Raw genomic sequence first — 22,982 nt, 5'->3', positions numbered from 1 at the left:
TTATTTATTCACCATAATTCAGGTATTTGGTTAAGGGTTGGAATTTCAATTGGCTTTACATATATTTTTAAACCTTATTGGTTTTATTTTTGGGGCTTATTATCAGCGCCCCCTGTATGTAAACAATACCTGTGAAATTCTCATTTTATTTCCTTTTTTTCTGTTCAATATTTCATTTTAAGCATTTTGTTATATCTCTTTGATAAGTGTAAAAAAATACATGATCGGATTAGCCAGAATTTAGTGAGCTTTCTGTGCGCTCTGTAATCTTAGCACACTTCCTGTTGTAGGGTGACAACACTGTTCCTTGGATAAAATATGGTGAATGAGCAAAAATTGTAAATGATTTTGTAAGTATAGTACACCAAATATAATTTAGATGAACAATAGCATCGTCAAAATAGTATGTTGAATAGCAAAGGTAGAGGGAGATATGGAACTTTAAAGGTGCTGAATTCTAACATAATAATAAATTCTAACATACACAAAAAGATAAAAATATCTCAAATTTATTGTACAGAGAATACATATACAAAAATCCAATTTGATAAAATCAGAAACATCACAATGAGTTACAATGTAACCTTCTAGAGCTGGAGAGTTGTCTATAAATTTTGTTTGCGCTCATATTTCGACATGTTTCGCTGACAAGGGCTTCTTCAGGAAATGCGCAATGCCTTTCAACTCTCTGAATTAATAATATATACACATAGGGTTAACTGGTTCCGGACCACCCACCACATATATACTGCAGCAGGCTGGCCCTCCTGCGCGAACCGATGTAGGGCTATGTTGGTCGCACGCCTGCAGCTAGGGGGCAAACGCGCGCCGCCGCGCTCCCTCCCCCACTCGGCATCATGGACCCCGATGCACGGGGCAGGCGGCTCTGATTGCTACCTGACACCTGCGATCGTTCTCCGCTGAAAGAGGAGAACGGTCAGCTGTTGTAAACACAGATGACCGTTTTTCTCTCTGGAAAGATCACAGAGCTCCTGTGATCCTTCTATATATATATATATATATATATATATATATATATACTGTAGGTCTCTGTGATCATTTCACAAGCCACGTCCCCATACAGTTAGAATCACTCCCCTAGGCTCACATTTAACCCCTTGATCACCCACAGTGTTAACCCCTTCCCTGCCTGTGTCATTATTACAGTAACAGTGCATATTTTCAGCACAAAAGTGTCAAAATTGTCAGTTAGAGGTCTGCCGCAATGTCGCAGTCCAGCTAAAAATCGCAGATCGCCATCATTACTAGTAAAAAAAACAAAAAAAAAACAATAAAAATGCCATAAATCTTTCCCATAGTTTGTAGACGTGATAACTTTTGCGCAAACCAATCAAAATATGCTTATTGTGAGTTTTTTTTTTACCAAAAATATATAGCAGAAAACAAATTGGCCTAAAATCTTAAAAAAGTTTGATTTTTAAATTTAAATTTTCTTGGGGGGTAATGTTATATAGCAGAATGTGAAAAATATTGTTTTTTTTTTTTTTTCAGAATTGTCGCTCTTTTTTTTATAGCACAAACAGAGGCGTTCCTAGGGTCTCCAGCGCCTTTGGAGAGGAACTGTTCCCCCCCCCCAAGGAGAGAGAGTTTGACAGAGAGAGACGGTGTAATGTTCTGGTACCTTTGGGTACCCTAATTACTCTTTCATAAGTGTATGCGCCCCACCATTCTCTTTTGGTAAGATGTGCATACACCTTTAAGACTGATGCTGTCATCACTGAGCGCCGGACTGGATGGCTATTTAGATCGCCGGCTCTCACTCACATGTGTTCGTTCAAACTGCTTTGTGCCTTGATGCTAACCTGTCTTGCAAGCATACCTCGCTGTCGGAACCACGCTGCGCTGATCCCTGTATCCCGCTACCGGATCATCCGCTCTTGCCGAACCTCTCCTCTGCTACATTGCTATTAGTGATAAGTACCCCACAGGGGAAACCTCTATAACCTTTATACTAAAGCTTACACTATCTAGCTCTGCATACTAAGGACTATTACTACATCTGCATTATCTAAGATTGCTAGCTCTTGAGCCTACTACCACCTGTTCTTGCACTGGGTTGATCTCTCTTGTATGTCCACCTGCTACTCTGTCATCTACTACCATACATGATTGCTAAACCTATCTGCATCCCATCTGCTACTATCTTACTTTCAAGAACATTTCCTTTCAAGTGTCTGTCATCTACCATCTCTACCCAACCTGTCTCTTCAGCCTATCATCACTGTGTTACTATATACATAAGTCACTCTAGGAAACATCTTATTGAGTGTGTGTATTTACTTGCTGAATTGAGATCATCCACACATGATGAGTCATTGAGAGTTGGGAATGGTGTCTCAGCGTTTCTCTACATGACTACTGAAGTGGAATATTTCTGCAGCTGAAAATCCACATCATACGTAAAACGCAGGAGCGTTACAGACGGGGAGGTTTACAGAGAGAGGGGGCAGGTGACAGAGAAAAGGGATGACAGAGAGAAAGAGAGGGTGGGTGACAGGGAGGGAGAGAGAGAGAGGGCAGGTGACAGGGAGAAAGAGAGGGGGCAGGTGACAGGGAGAGAGAGAGAGAGAGAGAGAGAGAGGGCAGGTGACAGGGAGAGAGAGAGAGAGGGCAGGTGACAGGGAGAGAGAGAGGGGGCAGGTGACAGGGAGAGAGAGAGAGGGCAGGTGACAGGGAGAGAGAGAGAGGGCAGGTGACAGGGAGAGAGAGAGGGGGCAGGTGACAGAGAGAGAGAGAGAGGGCAGGTGACAGGGAGAGAGAGAAAGGGCAGGTGACAGGGAGAGAGAGAGGGGGGTGACAAGGAGTGGGGGGGTGACATTGTGTTCAGTGCATGACTGAATGGAGTTTCCCCAGACACACTATGGGCAGAGGACCTCCTCCCCAGAGATCACACATACCGGTCCGCACACTCTCCTACCTCATAAAAGCATCTCGGACTGGCTCCCCGCAGACAAACACTCTCCTCCCACGTGAACTTGTCATCGGCGCACTCCCTCTCGCCTCCAATCGATCAGCAACATCTGCAGCATCTCCACTCATCTCAATGGCAGCACTTGTCCACGAGCAGCTGGGTGGGCGGGACTGCCACCTTCCAGTACAAACACAGCAGGGGGCGGGGCCGCCGCCGGATCACATCTAAAGCTGTACATATGATGGGCCGAAGGCGAGGTGAAAAAAGGGGGGGGGGCACCGTCCACCGGGTGGGGGGGGCGCAGGCTGCACAGAGGAGCGGTAATTCACTGCTTCACTGCTGCACTACCAATGTTTTTGTGCCCCCCCTCGGCCTGCGTTCTGGCCAGCCCCACGGTACGCCCCTGAGCGCAAAAAATAAAAATTGCACAGGTGATCAAATACCACCAAAAGAAAGCTCTATTTGTGGAAAAAAAAAAAGACATCAATTTTATTTGCGTACAGCGTCACACGAACGTGCAATTGTCCGTTAAAGTAACGCAGTGCAGAATCGCAAAATATGGCCTGGTCATTAAGGGGGAAAATCTTCCGGGCCAGAAATAGTTAAGGACCACATATAAGAAAGTCCTTAACCCTATGTGTATACACTGTATATTCTTTATTCAGAGAGTTGGAAGACATTGCGCTTGCCCTTGTCGGCGAAACATGTCGAACTATAAGCGTAAACAAAATTTATAGACAACTCTCCAGCTCTATAAGGTTACATAGTGACTCAATGTGATGTTTCTGATTTTATCAAATTGGGTTTTTGTATGTGTATTCTCTGTGCAATACATTTTAGATATTTTTATCTTTTTGTGTATGTTAGAATTTATTATTATGTTAGAATTCAGCACCTATATCTCCTTCTACCTTTGCTATGGTGAATGAGCGTTATCACCTTACGACAGGATGGATCAACAGGTTAAAAAAACCTAATTTAACCACCACATGTAAGGACTTGTAGGCTGCAGTATGTTATATTATATTTTTTCTCTGGGGTTTATATTGAATTTTTACTCTTGGGTTTGGATACGCTTTAACTGATGTTTGCTGTAGCTTGAGAACTTGCATATTAGTGATGCTTTATGTGCCTTTGTTGTGAGCCTTTCATACTTCTGTTCCTAGTGAAACTGTGATTATTAACTGCCTGTAGCAATGCCAAACCTATTTTGACACCTGTCACCTGACATGTCAGTACATATCATTTATCATTGTTGCAGACACTTATTCCATTCTTTCAGTATAAGTTGTAATAGCAACACAATGTACACCCACACGCCTTGCTGAGCGTACAGACTCGTATACAATTATACCGAGAATTTTCACTATAGCTGTTTAAAATGCTTAATGATCCTCAGCAAATCCTAGCATGATGTGCGCAGTAATACTGGCATATAACAGCATGGATTTTCTGGGTGGAATGGTGTCATTACACAATTTCATTACAATTTGTAAACTTTCACTTAGGTGAGCTAAGGGCATTCTGACCCTCATTGTTAATTGTGTCTGAATGAGAGCGCCATGTAGTGCCTGCAGACATTTCCAGAGAACTTTCATCTGGTTCTGGCTTTTTCTAGACCAGCCTTTTTCAACCAGTGTGCCCAGGCACCATGGGGTGCCTTGAGGCTTCTTCAGGGGTGCATTGGCAAAATGCCTAAAAATTGTCCAAAAATTGTACACTAGCCGGCATGTGGACGAAAGCTGCCTTTTTAGTTACACAAATGGCGCTTTTCCACTGCATGGAACCGGACAGTTCGGCTCGCTTTTGCGCTTTTCCACTGCATGGTCATGCATGTTGGAATGTTTCGGTACGGTACGGTACGGCGGCGCTTTTTCAACAACATGGAACTGAACGGTACGGCTCGCTTAAACAGTACCACCTCGGTTGTGGTTCCAAAAGGGCCGTACCGATACCATATCCCACAATCCTTTGCATGCAGCCTTGACTGTTTGTCACTACTAGCCACTGATTGGTCAGAGAATCGTTGTTATCCCACCCACTTACTACTTTAGTGGAAAAGCAAACCGTACCAAACTGTACCGAACCGTTCCAACACCGTACCATGCGGTACCATGCAGTGGAAAACCAAACCGAGCCAAGCAGGGCCGAGTGGAGCCGAGCCGGTACTTGCAGTGGAAAAGTGCCAAAAGTCACAGGATTTCATTGTGCTCCGTTACAATCTTCTAGCTGTCGGTGTCCTAACAATGGTATCATCAGTTAATAAAGGAGAATGTCAATTGCCTGCGTAGCATCTTTGTTCGACCGTCCTGCGCCCGTCTCCATCTGGGTTGGTATGACATTAGATTGAGTGATGGTGAAAAACTGAGAGAAGAAGAGAAACATTAGAATACTAGTCAGTAGCAGTTTGCAAAAGTATACTTGCTTTTGAAAATTGAGATCAACTCTAACGTTGGGTGTCCTACTTGGACTTGTGTATATTTTAGAATGGGGACTGTCCATACATTTTTTAAGGGTGCCTTGACTGAAAGAAGGTTGAGAAACACTGGTCTAAACTATGGGTTGTGCAACAGCAAACCAGATGAGAGAACTGTAAGGGGAAGGAATGGAACCAAGTGGTCACGTGACCACAATGGACTCAAATGTTATTTTTAGATTTCTTAAATCTAAAATATAGTGGACATTGACCAGGAGAGGGGTGGTAATGGGTGTTCTCAATAATCTGCTAGCCTGAGTTCTACTTAATCTATGTGAGTTCTACCTAATCTACGTGGCGAGCAGTACTTTATGGAGTGTAATAATAACTAAAGTAATTATAAGGAAAATATTAACTAGAATTCATCTCTCCAAATGGACTACTTTATTACCAAAAGTATTGGGACACCTGCCTTTATACGCACATGAATTTTAATGGCATCCCAGTCTTAGTCCGTAGGGTTCAATATTGAGTTGGCCCACCCTTTGCAGCTATACCAGCTTCAACTCTTCTGGGAAGGCTGTCCACAAGGTTGAGGAGTGTGTCCATAGGAATGTTTGACCATTCTTCCAGAAGCTCATTTGTGAGGTCAGGCACTGATGTTGAAGAGCAGGCCTGGTTCGTAGTCTCTGCTCCAATTCATCCCAAAGGTTTTGTATTGGGCTGAGGTCAGGACTCTGTGCAGGCCAGTCAAGTTCCTCCACCCCAAACTCGCTCATCCATGTCTTAATGAACATTGCTTTGTGCACTGGTGCGCAGTCATGTTGGAACAGGAAGGGGCCATCCCCAAACTGTTCCCACGAAGTTGGGACCATTGAATTGTCCAAAATGTCTTGGTATGCTGACGCCTTAAGTGTTCCCTTCACTGGAACTAAGGGGCCAAGCCCAACCCCTGAAAAACAACCCCACACCATAATCCTCCCCCCACCAAAAACCTCTTATCTTGTTCCGAGTGCACTACATTGTGGCCTCGTCATGTCCAGGTTATACAATAAAACCTGAAAGCAGTTTGGCTACCATGAACAGCTGCACCATATTTTGCACTCTCCAGTTTTTGTAAATCAACCCCATTGTCCTTCCAAACCTTGTAGCAACAGATTGGTGAAGGCCTTTTTCTGTTCCAGCATTACTGTTCCCCTGTGCACAAAGCCAGCTCCATCAAGACATGGTTGATGAGTTTGGCTTGGAGAAACTTGTGTGGCCTTCACAGAGCCCTGACCTTCACCATAATGAACACATTTGGAATAGTTGCAAAGCGGTATAGGGGGTCATCTTCTTATTAATTCCCATGATTTTGGAATGGGATCTATCTATCTATTAATCAGACAAGCATTTTTCAATGATAATTCTGGTAACTTTTAAATTAAATGACATACAATAAGGAGCTCATTTAGTGGTTAGTGGTTTAATTAATGTTTTTTTTTTTTTAATAGCAGACATACTTACCTGCTCTGTGCAGTGGTTTTGCACAGATCCGCTTCCATACTCCTCTTTTACGGTCCCCCTCTGATGCTCCTGGCTCCTCCTCCTTGAGCAGTGCCCCCAGACAAGCTGCTTTACTATGGGGGCACTTGTGTGTGCTCTCTCTTGAGTCCCAATCTGAGCGTCCATGGGACACACAAAATGGGGCTCAGCTCCACCCCCCTGCTCCCTCCTCACTGGCTGTGAATGACAGCTGCAAGAGCCAATGGCTTCCACTGCTGTGTAGCCAATGAGGAAGCAGATACCCAAGACAGCAGCCGTTCTCATGCACATCGCTGCATCGGGCTTGGGTAAGTATTAGGGGGGTGTGACGGGAGTCACTTTGGTTGGGGGGCCCATGGAACCCAGCTTACCTTTGAGAACTCTGGGAACCCATTTTTACAGCTCCCCCAGCCCCTCTTATGTCTCCTGTGTCTATTAGGGGCACCGGGTGACAAAGAAAACGATGGACAGCTACTTATTGGACACTGAGAATATGGATTGGATTACTTCAAATAGGACAGTAATATTTATCAACAATATCCCTCAAGAAATATATGAAGACTATTCCTGGTCTGTCTGATTCTGAACATGTTCATTGAAAGAGCTGGTCACATTGATCTCTGTTCCATGTTCTTTAATGTAAGAGACAGACAGTCTGTTATTGGTGGTCTTTGCTATTGTCTGTGTATTGAGGTGTTATGTGTTTTCTGCTAAGCATGTCTGTCCCATTGTTAATTAACTCACCTTTTGTTTCCGTCCAGATGGCTAGATAAATAGCTCAGGTTAATTATGTTTCTGTATACAATTTCATCTGCATATGATAATGTAATCAGGCTCACCTGACCTGTGTATGGTATATATTCAGTGTGAGTCTGTTCAATAGATGTTCCAGATCTTATACAAACTATTCTTGGCTAGTTTTGTATAGGGGCGGCTAGAATATCTGATATCTATTTTTAAGACTGAAGGAAGCAGTATTCTGATGGAAGCACACAAGCACATTGTGGGGTCGCAGTTCCGCTACAGGGGGTCTGGGTGTGTGTGTGGGGGGGGGGGGACTGCATACTGGAGGTTTTTTTTACCTTATATAGCCGACAGGATTAACTGTTTTGGAAAAACCTGGCAGGCTGGTTGGCAATAACAATCAGTAGTTGGCAGAACCGGCTCTTGATCATGTGACCACTGTGACAGCCAATCACAGTGGTCGCGTGATCATTGATCTTTCCCCACGGGCATTCATTACTTTTTAAAGGGACACTATGGGCGGCTGTAAGGGATTAATAATATTAGTGTCATCATCCTAGCTCTGCTATAGGGCAAGGTTGTGAATCAAAAGACTGGCTGAACTGAATTACAAATCCTATAGCAAGTAGAAGTAGTAGTATTTCTTTTTTTTTTTTTTTTTTTTTTTAGCAGATTGCCTGGAGGTCCATTTTAAATCTGTTTAAACAGCCGCTGATAAAATAAATGTGGGGAAAAACGAGTCACCATTGCTTATACCAAATTAAGATACAATCAAGGAGGAACATTTTGAAATAAACAAAAAAAAAAAACATATTTTTTCTTCTGCTTGTAGGCTGCAAACTATTTATCCTAATGAGAAAAGGATCCATTTCGATGTGTTTCCTTTTTTTGTCTAATTGGCTGAAAATGACTATTCTTTCCAAAACCAATGTCATAAAAAAAAAAAAAAAAAAGACATAAAGAAATGTACTTTTATAGCCGTATTAATGAAGCTTTTCTAATTATAATCTGTTTTAGTTAAATAAGTTTGTTTTCCGCAAAACAAATCATTATCCTAATGGCTTTGTGCGCACTGTACATCATATTATCAATTTATTTCCATCATCTGAGAGACTCTCGCTTGTCTGCGGTCTTTGTGCAGGGAATCAGTCTTTGTATTCTCATTGTCGGGAAATAAATCATTTTTCTTTGGAATCGCATCATTAAGCCGGTCAGTCACAGCTGAAATGGATTCATCTCTGTATGGGATCTCATGCTATTATTTTTTATTTTGAAAAAAATTATCATATTATAAGAAGCAGAGGTAGAAAAAAGCATTAAAAAAATGTAACTAATGTGATGTATAAAATGGATTAAAAGTGTATAAAGTAAAAAAGAAATAGTATAAAAATGTTTATTCCTATGTACCGTGAAGACCTATCTGTTCATTTATGTTTGTTTCTATCTCCTGATCTTTTTCAGACAGTATAACTTTACAAGTTATGATGGGAAGGGACTCAGGCTGCATTCACACCTGAGCGTAGCGCCTTTTAGCGTTTTCCGGCATATTATTTATTTTTGCACATTTTTATGCGTGATTTTGGCGCATTTTTATGCGTGACTTGCATGTTTTTTATACAGCGTTTTTGAGCTTTGGTGTTTTTTTATTAGCTAATAGAGAAAGCTATTATCTGTTGCATCATTTGTTGCTAGGTATTTCCGCTTTCTTTAGCTTTTCCTTTAGCTTTTATACCTTTTTTTATTATTAATATTCATTTATTATTTTTTTTTTGGGGTAAGGGTTTAGAGTTAAGGTTGGGTTAGAGTTAGGATTAGGAGTTGAGGTTAGGGTTAGGATTATGGTTATTTATTATTTATTTATTTTGTTAGAGGTAGGGTGTTAATACTGCTAATATTACTACTACTACTACTACTACTACTACTACTAATAATAATAATAATAATATAAAATAATAATAAAAATAATAAATTAATAAATAAATGGAAAATAAATACACAAATAAATAAAAAGCATAAATATTGGTACCACGTTGGCTTTTTTCCAATCAGATATTACAGTCATCTGCCATTACCATTGTCAGCCATTACCGGCCGTCCATTACTATCAGTAGACTATCCATAAAAATTAGGAACAATGCTCTGGCTATATCCTGGATGAGTTCTTTAACCACTTAAGCCCCGGAAGATTTTACCCCCTTCCTGACCAGGGCCTATTTTGCGATTCGGCACTGCCTGACTTTAACAGACAATTGCGCAGTCATGCGACGCTGTACCTAAACAAATTTGCCGTCCTTTTTTTCCCACAAACAGAGCTTTCTTTTGGTGGTATTTAATCACCTGTGCGATTTTTTAATCATGCGCTATAAACAAAAAAAGAGCGTAAATTTTGCAAAAATAACAATATTTTTCACATTTTTTATATGAAATTCCAAAAAAATAAATAAATGTAAAAATCAAAATTTTTTAACATTTCAGGCCAATTTGTTTGATGCTCCATATGTTTGGTAAATAAAATCGCAAAAAGCGTATTTTGATTGGTTTGCGCAAAAGTTATTGCGTTTAGTAACAAAGGGAAAGATTTTTGACCCTTGACTGAAATTTTTGACACTTTTGGGGTAACCAGTGACATTATTACAGTAATCAGTGCTAAAAATATGCACTGTTACTGTAAAAATGACACTGACAGGGAAGGAGTTAACTTTATTGGAGAGGGAGGGGTTAAGTGTGTCCCTAGGGGCGTGCTTCTAACTGTGATTGGATGTGGCTTGAGGTGTAAGAACAGATATCAAAGGTCCTACATAGCAGAACCGTGTGATCTCCATTCTTACACAGGGAAGAATGACAGGCGGCTTTGTTTACATTAGCCGCCTGCCTTTCTCCCGCTGTAACGGACAATCGCGAGTGCCCGGCGGACATCGGGTCCGCCGGCACACACGCGGGGGGTCCGTGAGCGAGCATGGGCGCGACTCCGGTGGCGCGCTTGCTCCCTAGAGCCTCACAGGCTAGCGACGTAGTCCATCGTCGCTTTACCTGTGATGGGCTGACCGCCGCAGTAAATAGTCTTGCGGCGGTCGGCAAGTGGTTAAGGACCCTCGGGTGTAAGTCATCTGGTCCCGGTGACTTATTTATGTTACGTTTTTCAAGTCTAGTTCTGAGTCTGTCTTCTGTTAACCATAAGGGTGCTGCCTGTGACGTGTTATTACCTTAACCACTTAAGGACCAGGCCTATTTCCAACACATGTTATTTACTAGTTAAAATCATTATTTTTTGCTAGAAAATTACTTAGAACCCCCAAACATTATATATATATATATATATATATATATATATATATATATATATATATATATATATATATACACACACATATATATATATATATATATATATATCTTTTTTTTTTTATTTGTTTTTTTTGTTTTAGCAAAGACTCTGGAGAATAAAATGGCGGTCATGCAGTATTTGCGCAGCAGTCCTTCAATGCAATTTTTATGGAAAAAAAAATACATTTCACTGCATTTAAAAAAAACGAAACAGTAAAGTTAGCCCAATTTTTTTTCTATAATGTGAAGATAATGTTACGCCGAGTAAATAGATACCAAACATGTCCCAAACTGTACCAAATGCCTGTGCACTCATTTGTCAGGTTTCCTCCCACTGTCCAATATGCTTCCCTATTGGACCAGTGTGAAACACTCTTCAGACAGGCTGAGTTGCACCTGAGCACCATGAGCAGACCTCACTAGCAGATCCTGCTCTCTGGTAGGCAGAGAACAATATAGATTTACCTGAAATCCCCCCTGGTAAGCAGAAAGGATTACAAAACTCTACTCTCTCTCTAGCACCTACCTAGGAGGGTGCTACACAAACCTTGAAGATTCTGAGGCCCCGTGGGAAAAGGTGTTATGGTCAGATGAGACTAAAATGTAATTATTTGGCCTCAACACCAAACAATAAGTCAGGCAGAAATCCAATACAGCTCACCAACCAAATAACACCATTCCTACAGTAAAGCATGGAGGTGATAATATCCTGTTATGGGGGTGGTAATATCCTGCTATGGGGTGTTTCTCTGCAGCAGAGACTGAAGCACTTGTCGGGATAGAATGAATAATGGATGGGGGCAAAATACCGTAAAATTCTTGAGGAAAATCTGCTGCCCTCTGCCAGAAAGTTCTCAATGGGAAGAAGGATTACCTTCCAACATGACAATGACCCAAAGCACACTGCAAAAATGAGCACACAATGGTTGATGGAGAAAAGACAAATGTCTTTGCATGGCTTAGTCAGAGCCCAGACTTAAGCCCCTTTGAAAATCTGTGAAATGACTTGAAGACTGCAGTCCAGAAACGGTCACCATTAACCACTTTACCACCGGAGGATTTTGCTGTCTTACGCCCAGGCCACTTTTTGTGATTCGGCGCTGTGCGAATTTAACTGACAATTGCGCGGTCGTTCGATGCCGTACCTAAACGAAATTTATGTCCTTTTTTCCCCCACAAACAGAGCTTTCTTTTGGTGGTATTTGATCACCTGTGCGATTTTTACTTTTTGGGCTATAAACAAAAAAAGAGCGTTTATTTGGAAAAAATAACAATATTTTTAACATTTTTTTATATGAAATTCCCCTCCAAAAAAAATGTAAAAATCAATTTTTTTTTTAATTTTTGGCCAATTTGTTTTTCTGCTAACCTATGTTTGGTAAAAAAAAATCACAAAAAGCGTATTTTGATTGGTTTGCGCAAAAGTTATTGCGTTTACTAACTAAGGGAAAGATTTCTGTCATTTTTGGTGTTTTTTTTTTTTTAACGAGTAATGGCGGCGATCTGTGATTTGTTTTGCGGGACTGCGACGTTGCGGCGGACAGATCGGACCCTTGACTGACATTTTTGACACTTTTGGGGGTACCAGTGACATTACTGCAGTAATCAGTGCTATATATATATGCACTGTTACTGTAAAAATGACACTGGCAGGGAAGGGGTTAATTTTATTGGAGAGGGAGGGGTTAATGTATGCCTGGTGCTTACTGACGTGTGTGGGGGGGAGGTGACTGAGTGACACAAGGACAGATCGCATGTTCAGCTATGCTGAACCCTGCTATTTGTCCCTGCCTGTCACTTAGGAGATCCGCCCGCTCTGTTTACACAAGCGGGCGGATCTCCACACTCGATTCCACGGCGATCGGGGAAGAGCGGCGGCGATCGCCGCCGCTCCTCCCCTGGCCCGACTCCCGCTGTGACTGAAAACAGCGGGAGCGTGCCTCCGGCGGCGCGGGAGCGTGCCTCCGGCGGCGCGGGAGCGCCGCCTACAGGGGGAGGAGTCCAGCGACGTAGGCTACGTCGCAGTGTTAATTTTGGCAGCAAATTTCAATTTAGTTTTAGTCTTAGTCTTAGGACTAAAATGGCATTTTAGTTTTAGTCCCATTTTAGTCTTCTGCAAGTGTTTTAGTTTTAGTCGTATTTAGTCGACTAAAACTCCAGTACATTTTAGTCGACTAAAACTCCAGTACATTTTAGTCGACTAAAACTCCAGTACATTTTAGTCATCTATAATCGAATGGGTGTAGTTTAATTGTAATTTGTAATGCATTATTTAAGCATTTCTCTACAATTTCCAAACTCATTATATACTACTGCTGGTCCTGGAGTGAAAAATCTAATATGTTATTATTTATGGTATTAAGCTTTGAGCATGCACCAGTGTTAATTTTGGCAGCAAATTTCGATTTAGTTTTAGTTATAGTCTTTTGACTAAAATGCCATTTTAGTTTTAGTCGTATTTTAGTCATCTGAATTGTTTAAGTTTTAGTCGTATTTTAGTCGACTAAAATTGTGTTAATTTAGTTGACGAAAATGTTTTAGTCGGTTTTAGTCGACGAAATTAACACTGCTACGTCGCTGGACGATAACGAACCACTTTGCCGCAGTACAGTCAATGTGACTGGTCGGCAAGTGGTTAAATTTTATTGAACTTGAGCAGTTCTGCAGTGAAGAGTCTGTAAATATTGCAAAATCTAGATGTGCAAAGTTAGTAGAGACATATCCCAACTGACTAAAGGCTGTAATAAAACAAGAGGTGGTTCAACAAATACTGAAATAAGGGGAGGGGGGGGGTCCTTTTTCCAACTCAGTGGTTCTGTTTTGGATTTTTCTTTATTTTTTCTGACATGTTGGTGTTATGTTTTCAGTTCAGGCTGCAAAGCTACAAAATGTGATTATTTTCAAAGGGGCAGGGGGTAATTATTTTCTATACCCACTGTATATACAAAGTATGTGTGTCTTTCTGTCTATCTATCAATCTATCTACGTACCTACATACAGTATATCAATGGTTGAATACATTAATACATTTCACACTGAATATGGTCCAATTTCCCACTTATATATCCCACTATAAATCAGGAATATCTGTAAAACCTATTTTTGTTGTCAGTCTGCAGTCTAATTGCATATTGTTTTGTTTGTTGCTCTAAAAAAAATTGAGCCGAGGAGAAATGTATGCAATTTGTGTGACATCTTCAAAGCTGAGTGATGTGATTTCACCAATATATCTGTTTCTATTTCCGAACTGTGCGCTCGGAAGAACAGATAGAGCCTACAATTGAGAGCTTTTTATTCAACCTGTGTATGACTCTTTAAGATCTCATCTGTGCTAAATATAGAAAGCATATCTGTATCCGTAAACTAGGGGTTCTGGAGGCAAAGGTTACCACTGGGCTTTAGCTTTGCCTCTGACCTAAAATTAACAAATTGTTTTTGGATTTATCATGGAAATGATGACAGGTCAAGTCCTTCTAATTTAAGACAACATGGTTCATTTTTATATTATCTGTCCTTACATTTGTTTGTGTATCTGACATTGGGCTAAGGCACGTTCAGCCAAATGTTTTTAAAGCCTCGTAAACACGCACCGATTGTTGGCCGTAAATTTTCGGCCAACGTCCGATCGGCCGATTGTCGGCTTGTTAGTATGATGCTTCCGACAACCAACTGCGACTTTTCGGCCGAACAAAATCTGGTGTGCATGCTATAAAATTTTTATTGGCCGTCAACAGAACCGCCAATTGTTCGTCAGTCAGTACAGATTTCGGCCAACAAAAATCAGATGAGCAAGACTGGGCATGCTCAGAGAAGAAAAAACACACGGAAAGTAAACCAGAACATGACATCACTTCTGAAGTTGGTTGTTGTTGGCCAAAAAAATTTGTGTTCAGTCTAGAGCACATTTCAACCAACACAACAACACTGGACAAAAGTCGGCCGATCGGTCGGCCAACAATGTACGAGGCTTAAGTGTGCAAAATGTCCACTGTGTGAAGGACACAGTATTTTTCACAAGATCAATGGGTATGTTCTGTATTTGCTGGAAATTTCCTTAGTCTGAAACAAGAAAACAAATGTAGTCATCACATCTAAGGATTGGAAAGCTGCAATATATTAAATTTTTTGTTTTTGGGTTTTGTTAACCATTAACCACTCAATCCCCGGAAGATTTTACCTCCTTCCCGACCAGGGCCTATTTTGCGATTCGGCACTGCGTGAATTTAATGGACAATTGCGCGGTCGTGCGACGCTGTACCTAAACTAATTTGACGTCTTTTTTTTCCACACAAACAGAGCTTTTTTTTGGTGGTATTTGATCACCTGTGCGATTTTTTGATCATGCGCTATAAACAAAAAAACAGCGTCAATTTTGCAAAAATAACAATATTTTTCACATTTTTTTTATATGAAATTCCCCCCAAAAAAATGTAAAAATCAAAATTTTTTAACATTTTAGGCCAATTTGTTTTGATGCTACATATGTTTGGTAAAAAAAATCGCAAAAAGCGTATTTTGATTGGTTTGCGCAAAAGTTATTGCGTTTACTAACTAAGGGAAAGATTCTTGTCATTTTTGCTTTTTTGTTTTTTAACGAGTAATGGCGGCGATCTGCAATTTTTTTTTTGCGGGACTGCGACATTGCGGCGGACAGATCGGACCCTTGACTGACATTTTTGACACTTTTGGGGGTACCAGTGACATTACTATAGTAATCAGTGCTATACATATGCACTGTTACTGTAAAAATGACACTGGCAGGGAAGGAGTTAACTTTATTTGATAACGAGGGGTTAAGTGTGTCCCTAGGGGCGTGTTTCTAACTGTGATTGGATGTGGCTTGAGGTGTAAGAACAGAGATCAACGGTCCTACATAGCAGAACTGTATGATCTCAATTCTTACACAGGGGAGAATGACAGGCGGCTGTGTTTACATTAGTCTCCTGCCTTTCTCCCGCTGTAACGGACAATCGCGAGTGACCGGCACACGCGCGGGGGGGTCCGTTAGCGAGCGGTAGCACTTCTCCAGCGGTGCACGCTCGCTCCCTAGAGCCTCACAGGCTAGCGACGTAGACCTACGTCGATTTGCCTGTGAGGGGCTGACTGCCGACGTAAATCGTCGTTAGGCAGTCGGCAAGTGGTTAATATACTGTATTTTCTGGCGTATAAGACTACTTTTGAACCTCAAAAAAATCGCCCAAAAATGGGGGGTCGCCTTATACGCGGAGTATAATATCTCCAAGGTAACCTAAGTATAAGTATTACCGGTAGATGAAAATTAGGGGGGTCGTCTTATACGCCCAGTCATCTTATACGCCGGAAAATACGGTAAGTATCTTTATCAGTGATATCCTTTAGTGCCATAAATAACTCTTTTGCCCCCCTCCTTTATTGTGATCATGAGTATTATATGCTGGGCCTAGTAATTATTATATTCACCTCTCCCCATTTCTGGATTGCTCGCTACCAATGCCCCTTCCTGAAGTCTGAGGTCTCTGTAGTTATTTATTTCCAGCTTATCTGAGAGTCTTGGAGGACAGGTTGTAAAAATGTAACTTCCACTCAGCAGAGGAACTCAACAAAAAATAAAGATTGTTAAAATGAAAGTGCCAATATTGAGTGACTGGGGTTTGAGTTATGAGAAAAACCCATCGGTCTATGAGATGGTTGCAAACCATGATATGCTAGGACTGGGAAACTCTAGAGGTATAACTTTGCAAAAGTAAAAACAGTTCTTAGTTGGTTGAACTGCAGCATCTTTGAAATTGCAAAGATCGGGCCAAGAGCATCTAATCTCTATGGAGACCTTTAATATGCAATTTACCAAATCTATTCACTGAGCTTGGTTTCACACTGTTGAGTCATCTTGTGTTTCTGTTTACTTGTAGGAACATCACTGCCTTAGAATTAAGATCCTAGGTGATTGCTATTATTGTGTATCTGGCCTTCCCGAACCTCGACAAGACCACGCTCACTGCTGTGTGGAAATGGGACTCAGCATGATCAAGACCATTAGGTAATTGTTCATTTATTTCCTGCACGACTCTTTCAGGTTAACTTTGTTTTCACAGCTTGGAATGGGAATGCATGGAAACCTGTTACTCCCGTAGACCGGATACATTATATTGAGTTACAAGCCTTGTTCATCAATAATTTAACAGGTCAGGGTGTTGCTTGGGTAGTTGCCAAGTGTTTGCCTTCACCGGTCCCTTGTCATGCTGACAGCTGTCAGGTAAAGGAGCAGTAAGGTCACATGATGGACCACATGTCCCTGTCTCACCATCATTTTACTGTAAAAAGGAGAAACAGAACATGGTTATACAGAAGAATAGAACATCTTAGACAAGCTGTGCAAAAACATATCTGGTGCCACTCCATCTGTCATGTACAAACAGGTGAAACACTTCTATGATGTAGGCTTACATCAACTTAAGTAAAGACAGAGAATGGTTTTTTTTTAAAAGAGAACAATATAGTATTTTTCCCTGACCTTATCATCGCTGGGGACTTCCCCAGAAAGGACACAGGTTGTGCACCTTGGCCTATGTTAGAGTTGATTCACTGTCTTGAGATGCTGTTGGAGGGTTGGGGACCTGGAGATAGCCTTGTATCACAATATGAGTGTAGCAGGATTTCCAGGCATTGGGCCTGATGTGGGTCTGCCATGGTTACCGGTGACACCTTCAGCCCATTTAAGCTGAATACCCAAGTGTGAGATTTGAGCAAAAGACTAGTCCGGCATCTTTGGTTTGATTTGTTTATTTGATATTGGGGATGGGAGAAGGGAATGAGTGGGATACTTCTCTGGCTCCACTAGGTACAAATGGGACACTTTGAAGAAAAATGCGTTTCAGCGCTGTCTTGACACCGGCTGGATGCCAACCAACACTTGCTGGTGCTTGAAAAACACTGACTTGCTGAACTGTACTTGAACTTGACTTCTGACACTCTGGTTAGCTCAAAAGTCCCGAACACTGCTCCCTCCAGTCCTTCCTGACTGAGGTAGCCTCTGTATACTGCTTCTGCAACTCTCAACACTGCACACTGCACACTGAATGCTGTACACTTTAAATCTTCAGGGCCCAACCGCTGGCGCCCCCTCTGTACTTCAGGGTCCTCTTACTAAGCACCCCCTCTACATTTCAGGGTCCTCTCACTAGGCACCCTCTCTACACTTCAGGGTCCTCTCACTAGGCACCCGCTCTACACTTCAGGGTCCTCTCACTAGGCACCCCCTCTACACTTCAGGGTCCACACACTGGCACCCTCTTTGCTCTTCAGGGTCAACACTGGCACGCCCTTTACACTTGCTCCTGCACCGGCTAGCTAGCTCCTGGATCCCTATGACCTTCACCGGAATGGTCCCCTCTTTCTAGGCAGACCCCCAGGGGCAGTTTGCAGTACTCACGAACTGGGAATGCTTTCCTGAAACTGGACCCCTCTCAGGCCTGCTGGTCCTCTGCACCGGATCCTCTCTGCAGCTCAGCTCAGCCTTCTGTCCCCTCTCACTAGGCAAACCGCCTGGGACACACGATTCCTCTGACAGGAGGAGAGACAGCCGCACTCTCCCCCTGCTTCCCGCCAAAGACGCGGCCTCATGTGCTCCCCTCAAACTTATACCCACTCCCAGAATGCTGTGTGGCAGAATCTGCCTTTCTGGGGTAGATACAGGCCTGAGTGTGCCATTAGATGGGTTTCCTCCACTACCCAATGAGAACCCTCTCATGGAGAACAGTGGGGAGGCACCCCAATCTCAACAGCCACACCTGGGAGACATGACAGCCCAGATGAATATCATGGCCCTGCTGATAAGCAGACAAGGCCCACTATACTTTACCTAGCACCTACCTGTGTATAGGTATCAGGATCCAGATCTGAACCTGGAATCTCTGCAGTGTCTGGCTGTGGCTTTTTTTTTTTTGCTGTGCCACCTGAGATGCTGGGCAGCTCACTGCCTTATGCCTTGGACAACCTTACTTTGTATCTTGTTTCTAGTAAACCTTGAACTTTTGCTTCTCCCATGAACATCCTGCTTGACAGAAAATTGTGGGCTCCTTCCAGTCAATGTCTTGCTGCTTTGCATACCTGCTGCTATACTTATCTTCACCACCAAATGCTATAGACCTTTGGCTTTTTAAATGACTACGCTTCTGCCTGATCCCTTCCAGCTACTGCTTGTTACTGATCTTTCACTTGTTTATTCACAAGGCTTTTGCTTGTTCCTTTTCTGCTTCATCCGTTACCAGACCCCACCTTCTTTCTTCCTGCTGGGGCAATTAATAGGACCGTGATCTGGCATTGGCATGCAGTGAAACCCATCTGCACCATCAGGAGCTCTGGTGGAGACTGGCTAGTGCTTAGACCCTAAGCCGTGTCATCCACTAGTGAGATATGCTTGTGTATTTATCCACCTGACTACTACATGAACCTCTCTACAGCCACTGGCCTCTGAGCCTGATCCCAGACCATGACAATAGGAATATGGTGCACTCCAAATGACATTAAACTTTTTGAGTGCTGTAGTGATTTTTAGTAGTTGGCGCCATGACCAAATCATAAATGGGAACATGTATCACCAGCACAATAGTGCCTGATGAAGGAGCTGGTGTAGAGCTCCAAAACATCTCTGTGTTTTTCTAATGGAAGAAAATAATTTAAAAAGGAGTAAATGATTTACTGGTGATGCACATTCCCGTCTAAGAATTGGCACAACCGGTCAATGGCCCTTACCTCAATAGATGATTATAATGATAAATATATAAAGACATGTGTCAATAAACTCACATGCATCCAGTGGTGTTACAGAGTAGCAGGTGATGTATCCAAACCGCATACTATAAAACATCCTTAACCACTTGCCGACTGCCTAACGTCTATCTACGTCAGCCCCTCACAGACAAAGTGACGTAGATCTACGTCGCTAGCCTGTGAGGCTCTAGGGAGCGAGTGCGCGCCGCCGGAGGCGCGCTCCCGCTCGCTCACGGACCCCCCCCCCCGCGCCTGTGAGTGGCGGACCCGATGTCCGCCGCTCACTCGCGATCGTCGGTTACACCGGGAGAAAGGCAGGCGGCTAATGTAAACAAAGCCGCCTGTCATTCTCCCCTGTGTAACAGGAGAGATCATACAGTCAGGCTATGTAGGACCATAGATCTCTGCTGTTACATGAAAAGCCACATCCCTGCACAGTTAGAAGCACGCCCCTAGGGACACACTTAACCCCTCCCTCTCAAATAAAGTTAACCCCCTTCCCTGCCAGTGTCATTTTTACAGTAACAGTGCATATGTATAGCACTGATTACTGTAGTAATGTCACTGGTAACCCCAAAAGTGAAAAAAAATGTCAGTCAAGAGTCCGATCTGTCCGCCGCAATGTCGCAGTCCCGCAAAAAAAATCGCAGATCGCCGCCATTACTCGTTAAAGAAAAAAAAACAATAAAAATGACAAAAATCTTTCCCTTAGTTAGTAAACACAATACATTTTGCGCAAACCAATCAAAATACGCTTTTTGCAATTTTTTTTACCAAACATATGTAGCAGAAAACAAATTGGCCTAAAATGTTAAAAAATTTTGAATTTTACATTTTTTTGGGGGGGGAATTTCATATAAAAAAATGTGAAAAATATTGTTATATTTGCAAAATTGTCGCTCTTTTTTTGTTTATAGCACATGATCAAAAAATCGCACAGGTGATCAAATACCACCAAAAGAAAGCTCTGTTTGTGGGAAAAAAAGGAAGTCAATTTCATATGGGTACAGCGTCGCACGACCGCCCAATTGTCCGTTAAAATCACGCAGTGCCGATTTTAACGAAAATTTGCCCTGGTTCATTGAATTTATAAAAAAAAAAAAAAAAAAGCCCTGGTCAGGAAGGGGGTAAAATCTTCTGAGGCTTAAGTGGTTAAGTTGGATGAGGGAGTTTTTAGGTGCTAAAAACTCAAGCAACACAAATTGTTAAATATGTCATAAACTTTGTTACATTTATTACATTGCATATTCACCAAAAAATTAAAAATGATGACTTAGTAGTAGTTCTTATATCTCCAGAACATAAGAACACATGTCAATGCTATTTGCCTCATTGACACCTAACATAGCTATATGGAATTCATAGAAAACGTACATTCACTCATTTCTTTTTTTTTTTTTATTTCTTTTTTTTTTGTTAACCTTAATAATCAGAGAAAGGTTTATTAAAGATTAAAGATTTCCAGAGCAGGCATTTGGTAGCGAGAAGTAACATATTGCTTCACAGTATACAGCAAATGCATAGAAGACATCTCAGATACCCAAATTTGGTCCAAGGTTACAGCATAAGACAGTGATACTACAGTAGTGTAATGCAACCTCTTGTTCACAAATGAAGTGCGTAACATCAAATAAAGTAATGATAGAAGTATAATACAGGATTCATTACATAACCCTTGACAGTACCAGGTCTATAGGTGAAAGGCCAGGAGTATATAACCAGCCATCCCCCCATATCTTCTCATATTTGGTGTGACAACTCCAAAGTATGTAAGTAAGGCATTCAAAGGGTAGAGTAGTACCCGTAAGATGGATCCATTACTGGGGAGTTGGAGGGTGTGTTCTTTTGTCACTACTTTGTCTATGATACCCAATATACATTGCTTAGGATCCAGTTTAGCATCAGTTTGAAAGGCTCCATTAACTGTACCAACAACTATGGCCCAATATCTATGATGTGTAGTGCACCCCCCAGAGTGCCGCTGGTGAACTTAGCCTTTTTCCCATCAGTTAGAGCACATACAGCCAGGCACATAGCATTTTCTTCAGTCCTCCACTGGCTCAAAGGTACTATGTAGGGTTTTAGGGTTAGGGTTTTATTGGAACATAGAACTTGGATGGGTTGAGGGAGAATGGGATACCCCCAGGAGCTAAACACTTGCAGGGCTCCTTAACTATCTTGCTGTCCTGTACAAAAATGCCCCACAGAATTTCTAATGCTGACAGTGACTATGAATTCTCCCAAAGACCAAAAGCTGTGCACAGTCACTGACTCTACAGCATGACCATCTACGCATGCAGTCACAGGATCATCGCTTTCCTTCTTCTGATTTCCACTAGGCTCTTCATGGTGAGGAAGATGCAGGCTCACACCACCATAGGACAGTTGGACACTCTTTTCCCCAACTTCCTCCTGGCTCTCTCCACTAAGCTCTCTCCCAGCCCAAACTGATTCCAGGACTAAGCTTGCAAATAGGCATTCCAGCTGAGCCTAGCTAGGACCTCTGTGTCTTTACAAAGGCTCCTTTAGCACTCCTGCCTCAGGGGCAGAGCCCCTGCACAGGGGTCTTCTCCAGCAGGACTGGACCCAGGAAAACACTACCCCTGCCTCAGACTATTTATGTGCTATCCCACCACCCACTGGGCATGCCTCCCTAGGGATTGGCTTGAGTCCCATAAATATTCAGGCTGCCCACTCTTCCTCCCAATATACAGACACTGAGCAGGCCTAAACAACTAACCTTTGCTCCACTGATTACAGAGGAGGTAACTAAATTTATCTAACGGCCTACTCTTCTCTAGGAGGATGCTACACCAGCTTGAGAGGACACCAAAGGGTGTGGATCAGTTCACCATGATCCTTATGACACTTGCCACAAATAAGGTCCTGTTGCAAACCCTATTTTATATAGCTTAGGAGCGGTATAGTGGAAACATAGTATTTTATATAATTTGGAATGTGAGACATTCAAGGAACTCAGTTAGACCGATTGTAAAGCAATTTTCCTCTGATCATCCACCATGGTTCCTACATCAGTCTCCCAATTCCCCAGCCCCCTGCATGGATAGTCCTCCAAATAAGCTTTAGGAAGCAGGGCAAAAGGAAAATAAACCTTTAGTTTATGTGGTATTTTGCATTAGATTAAAAATGGGGATGGGAGAAAGATGCCAATCATTAGGGAATCTCTGGGCCATTAATGCATATTTACATTCATTCATTTCATGTTCAAAATCTCTATGTATGGTGGCCAGTCGGTCTCAACGCATTTTGCTGGAGAACAATCTAGGTCAGGGG

The 22,982-nt window shown here is 42.1% G+C and overlaps 1 protein-coding gene across 2 annotated transcripts in view; it reads left to right on the top strand.

The window, feature by feature from the left end:
• The window catches only part of ADCY8 (adenylate cyclase 8), a 523,977-nt gene that overhangs the window by 272,965 nt on the left and 228,030 nt on the right, over nucleotides 1–22,982 (top strand). For both annotated transcript variants that reach the window (XM_082257568.1, XM_082257567.1), the window contains exon 5: nucleotides 16,829–16,956. In XM_082257568.1, coding sequence (XP_082113694.1) covers nucleotides 16,829–16,956 — 128 coding nt within the window. The remainder of the gene's footprint in view (nucleotides 1–16,828; nucleotides 16,957–22,982) is intronic.

This window comes from Pelophylax lessonae (genome assembly GCF_965119305.1).
Source record: "Pelophylax lessonae genome assembly, chromosome: 5".
Lineage (NCBI taxonomy): Eukaryota > Metazoa > Chordata > Amphibia > Anura > Ranidae > Pelophylax > Pelophylax lessonae.
Note: the sequence above shows the minus strand (reverse complement) of the source record. Positions and strands in the feature narration are given on the sequence as shown.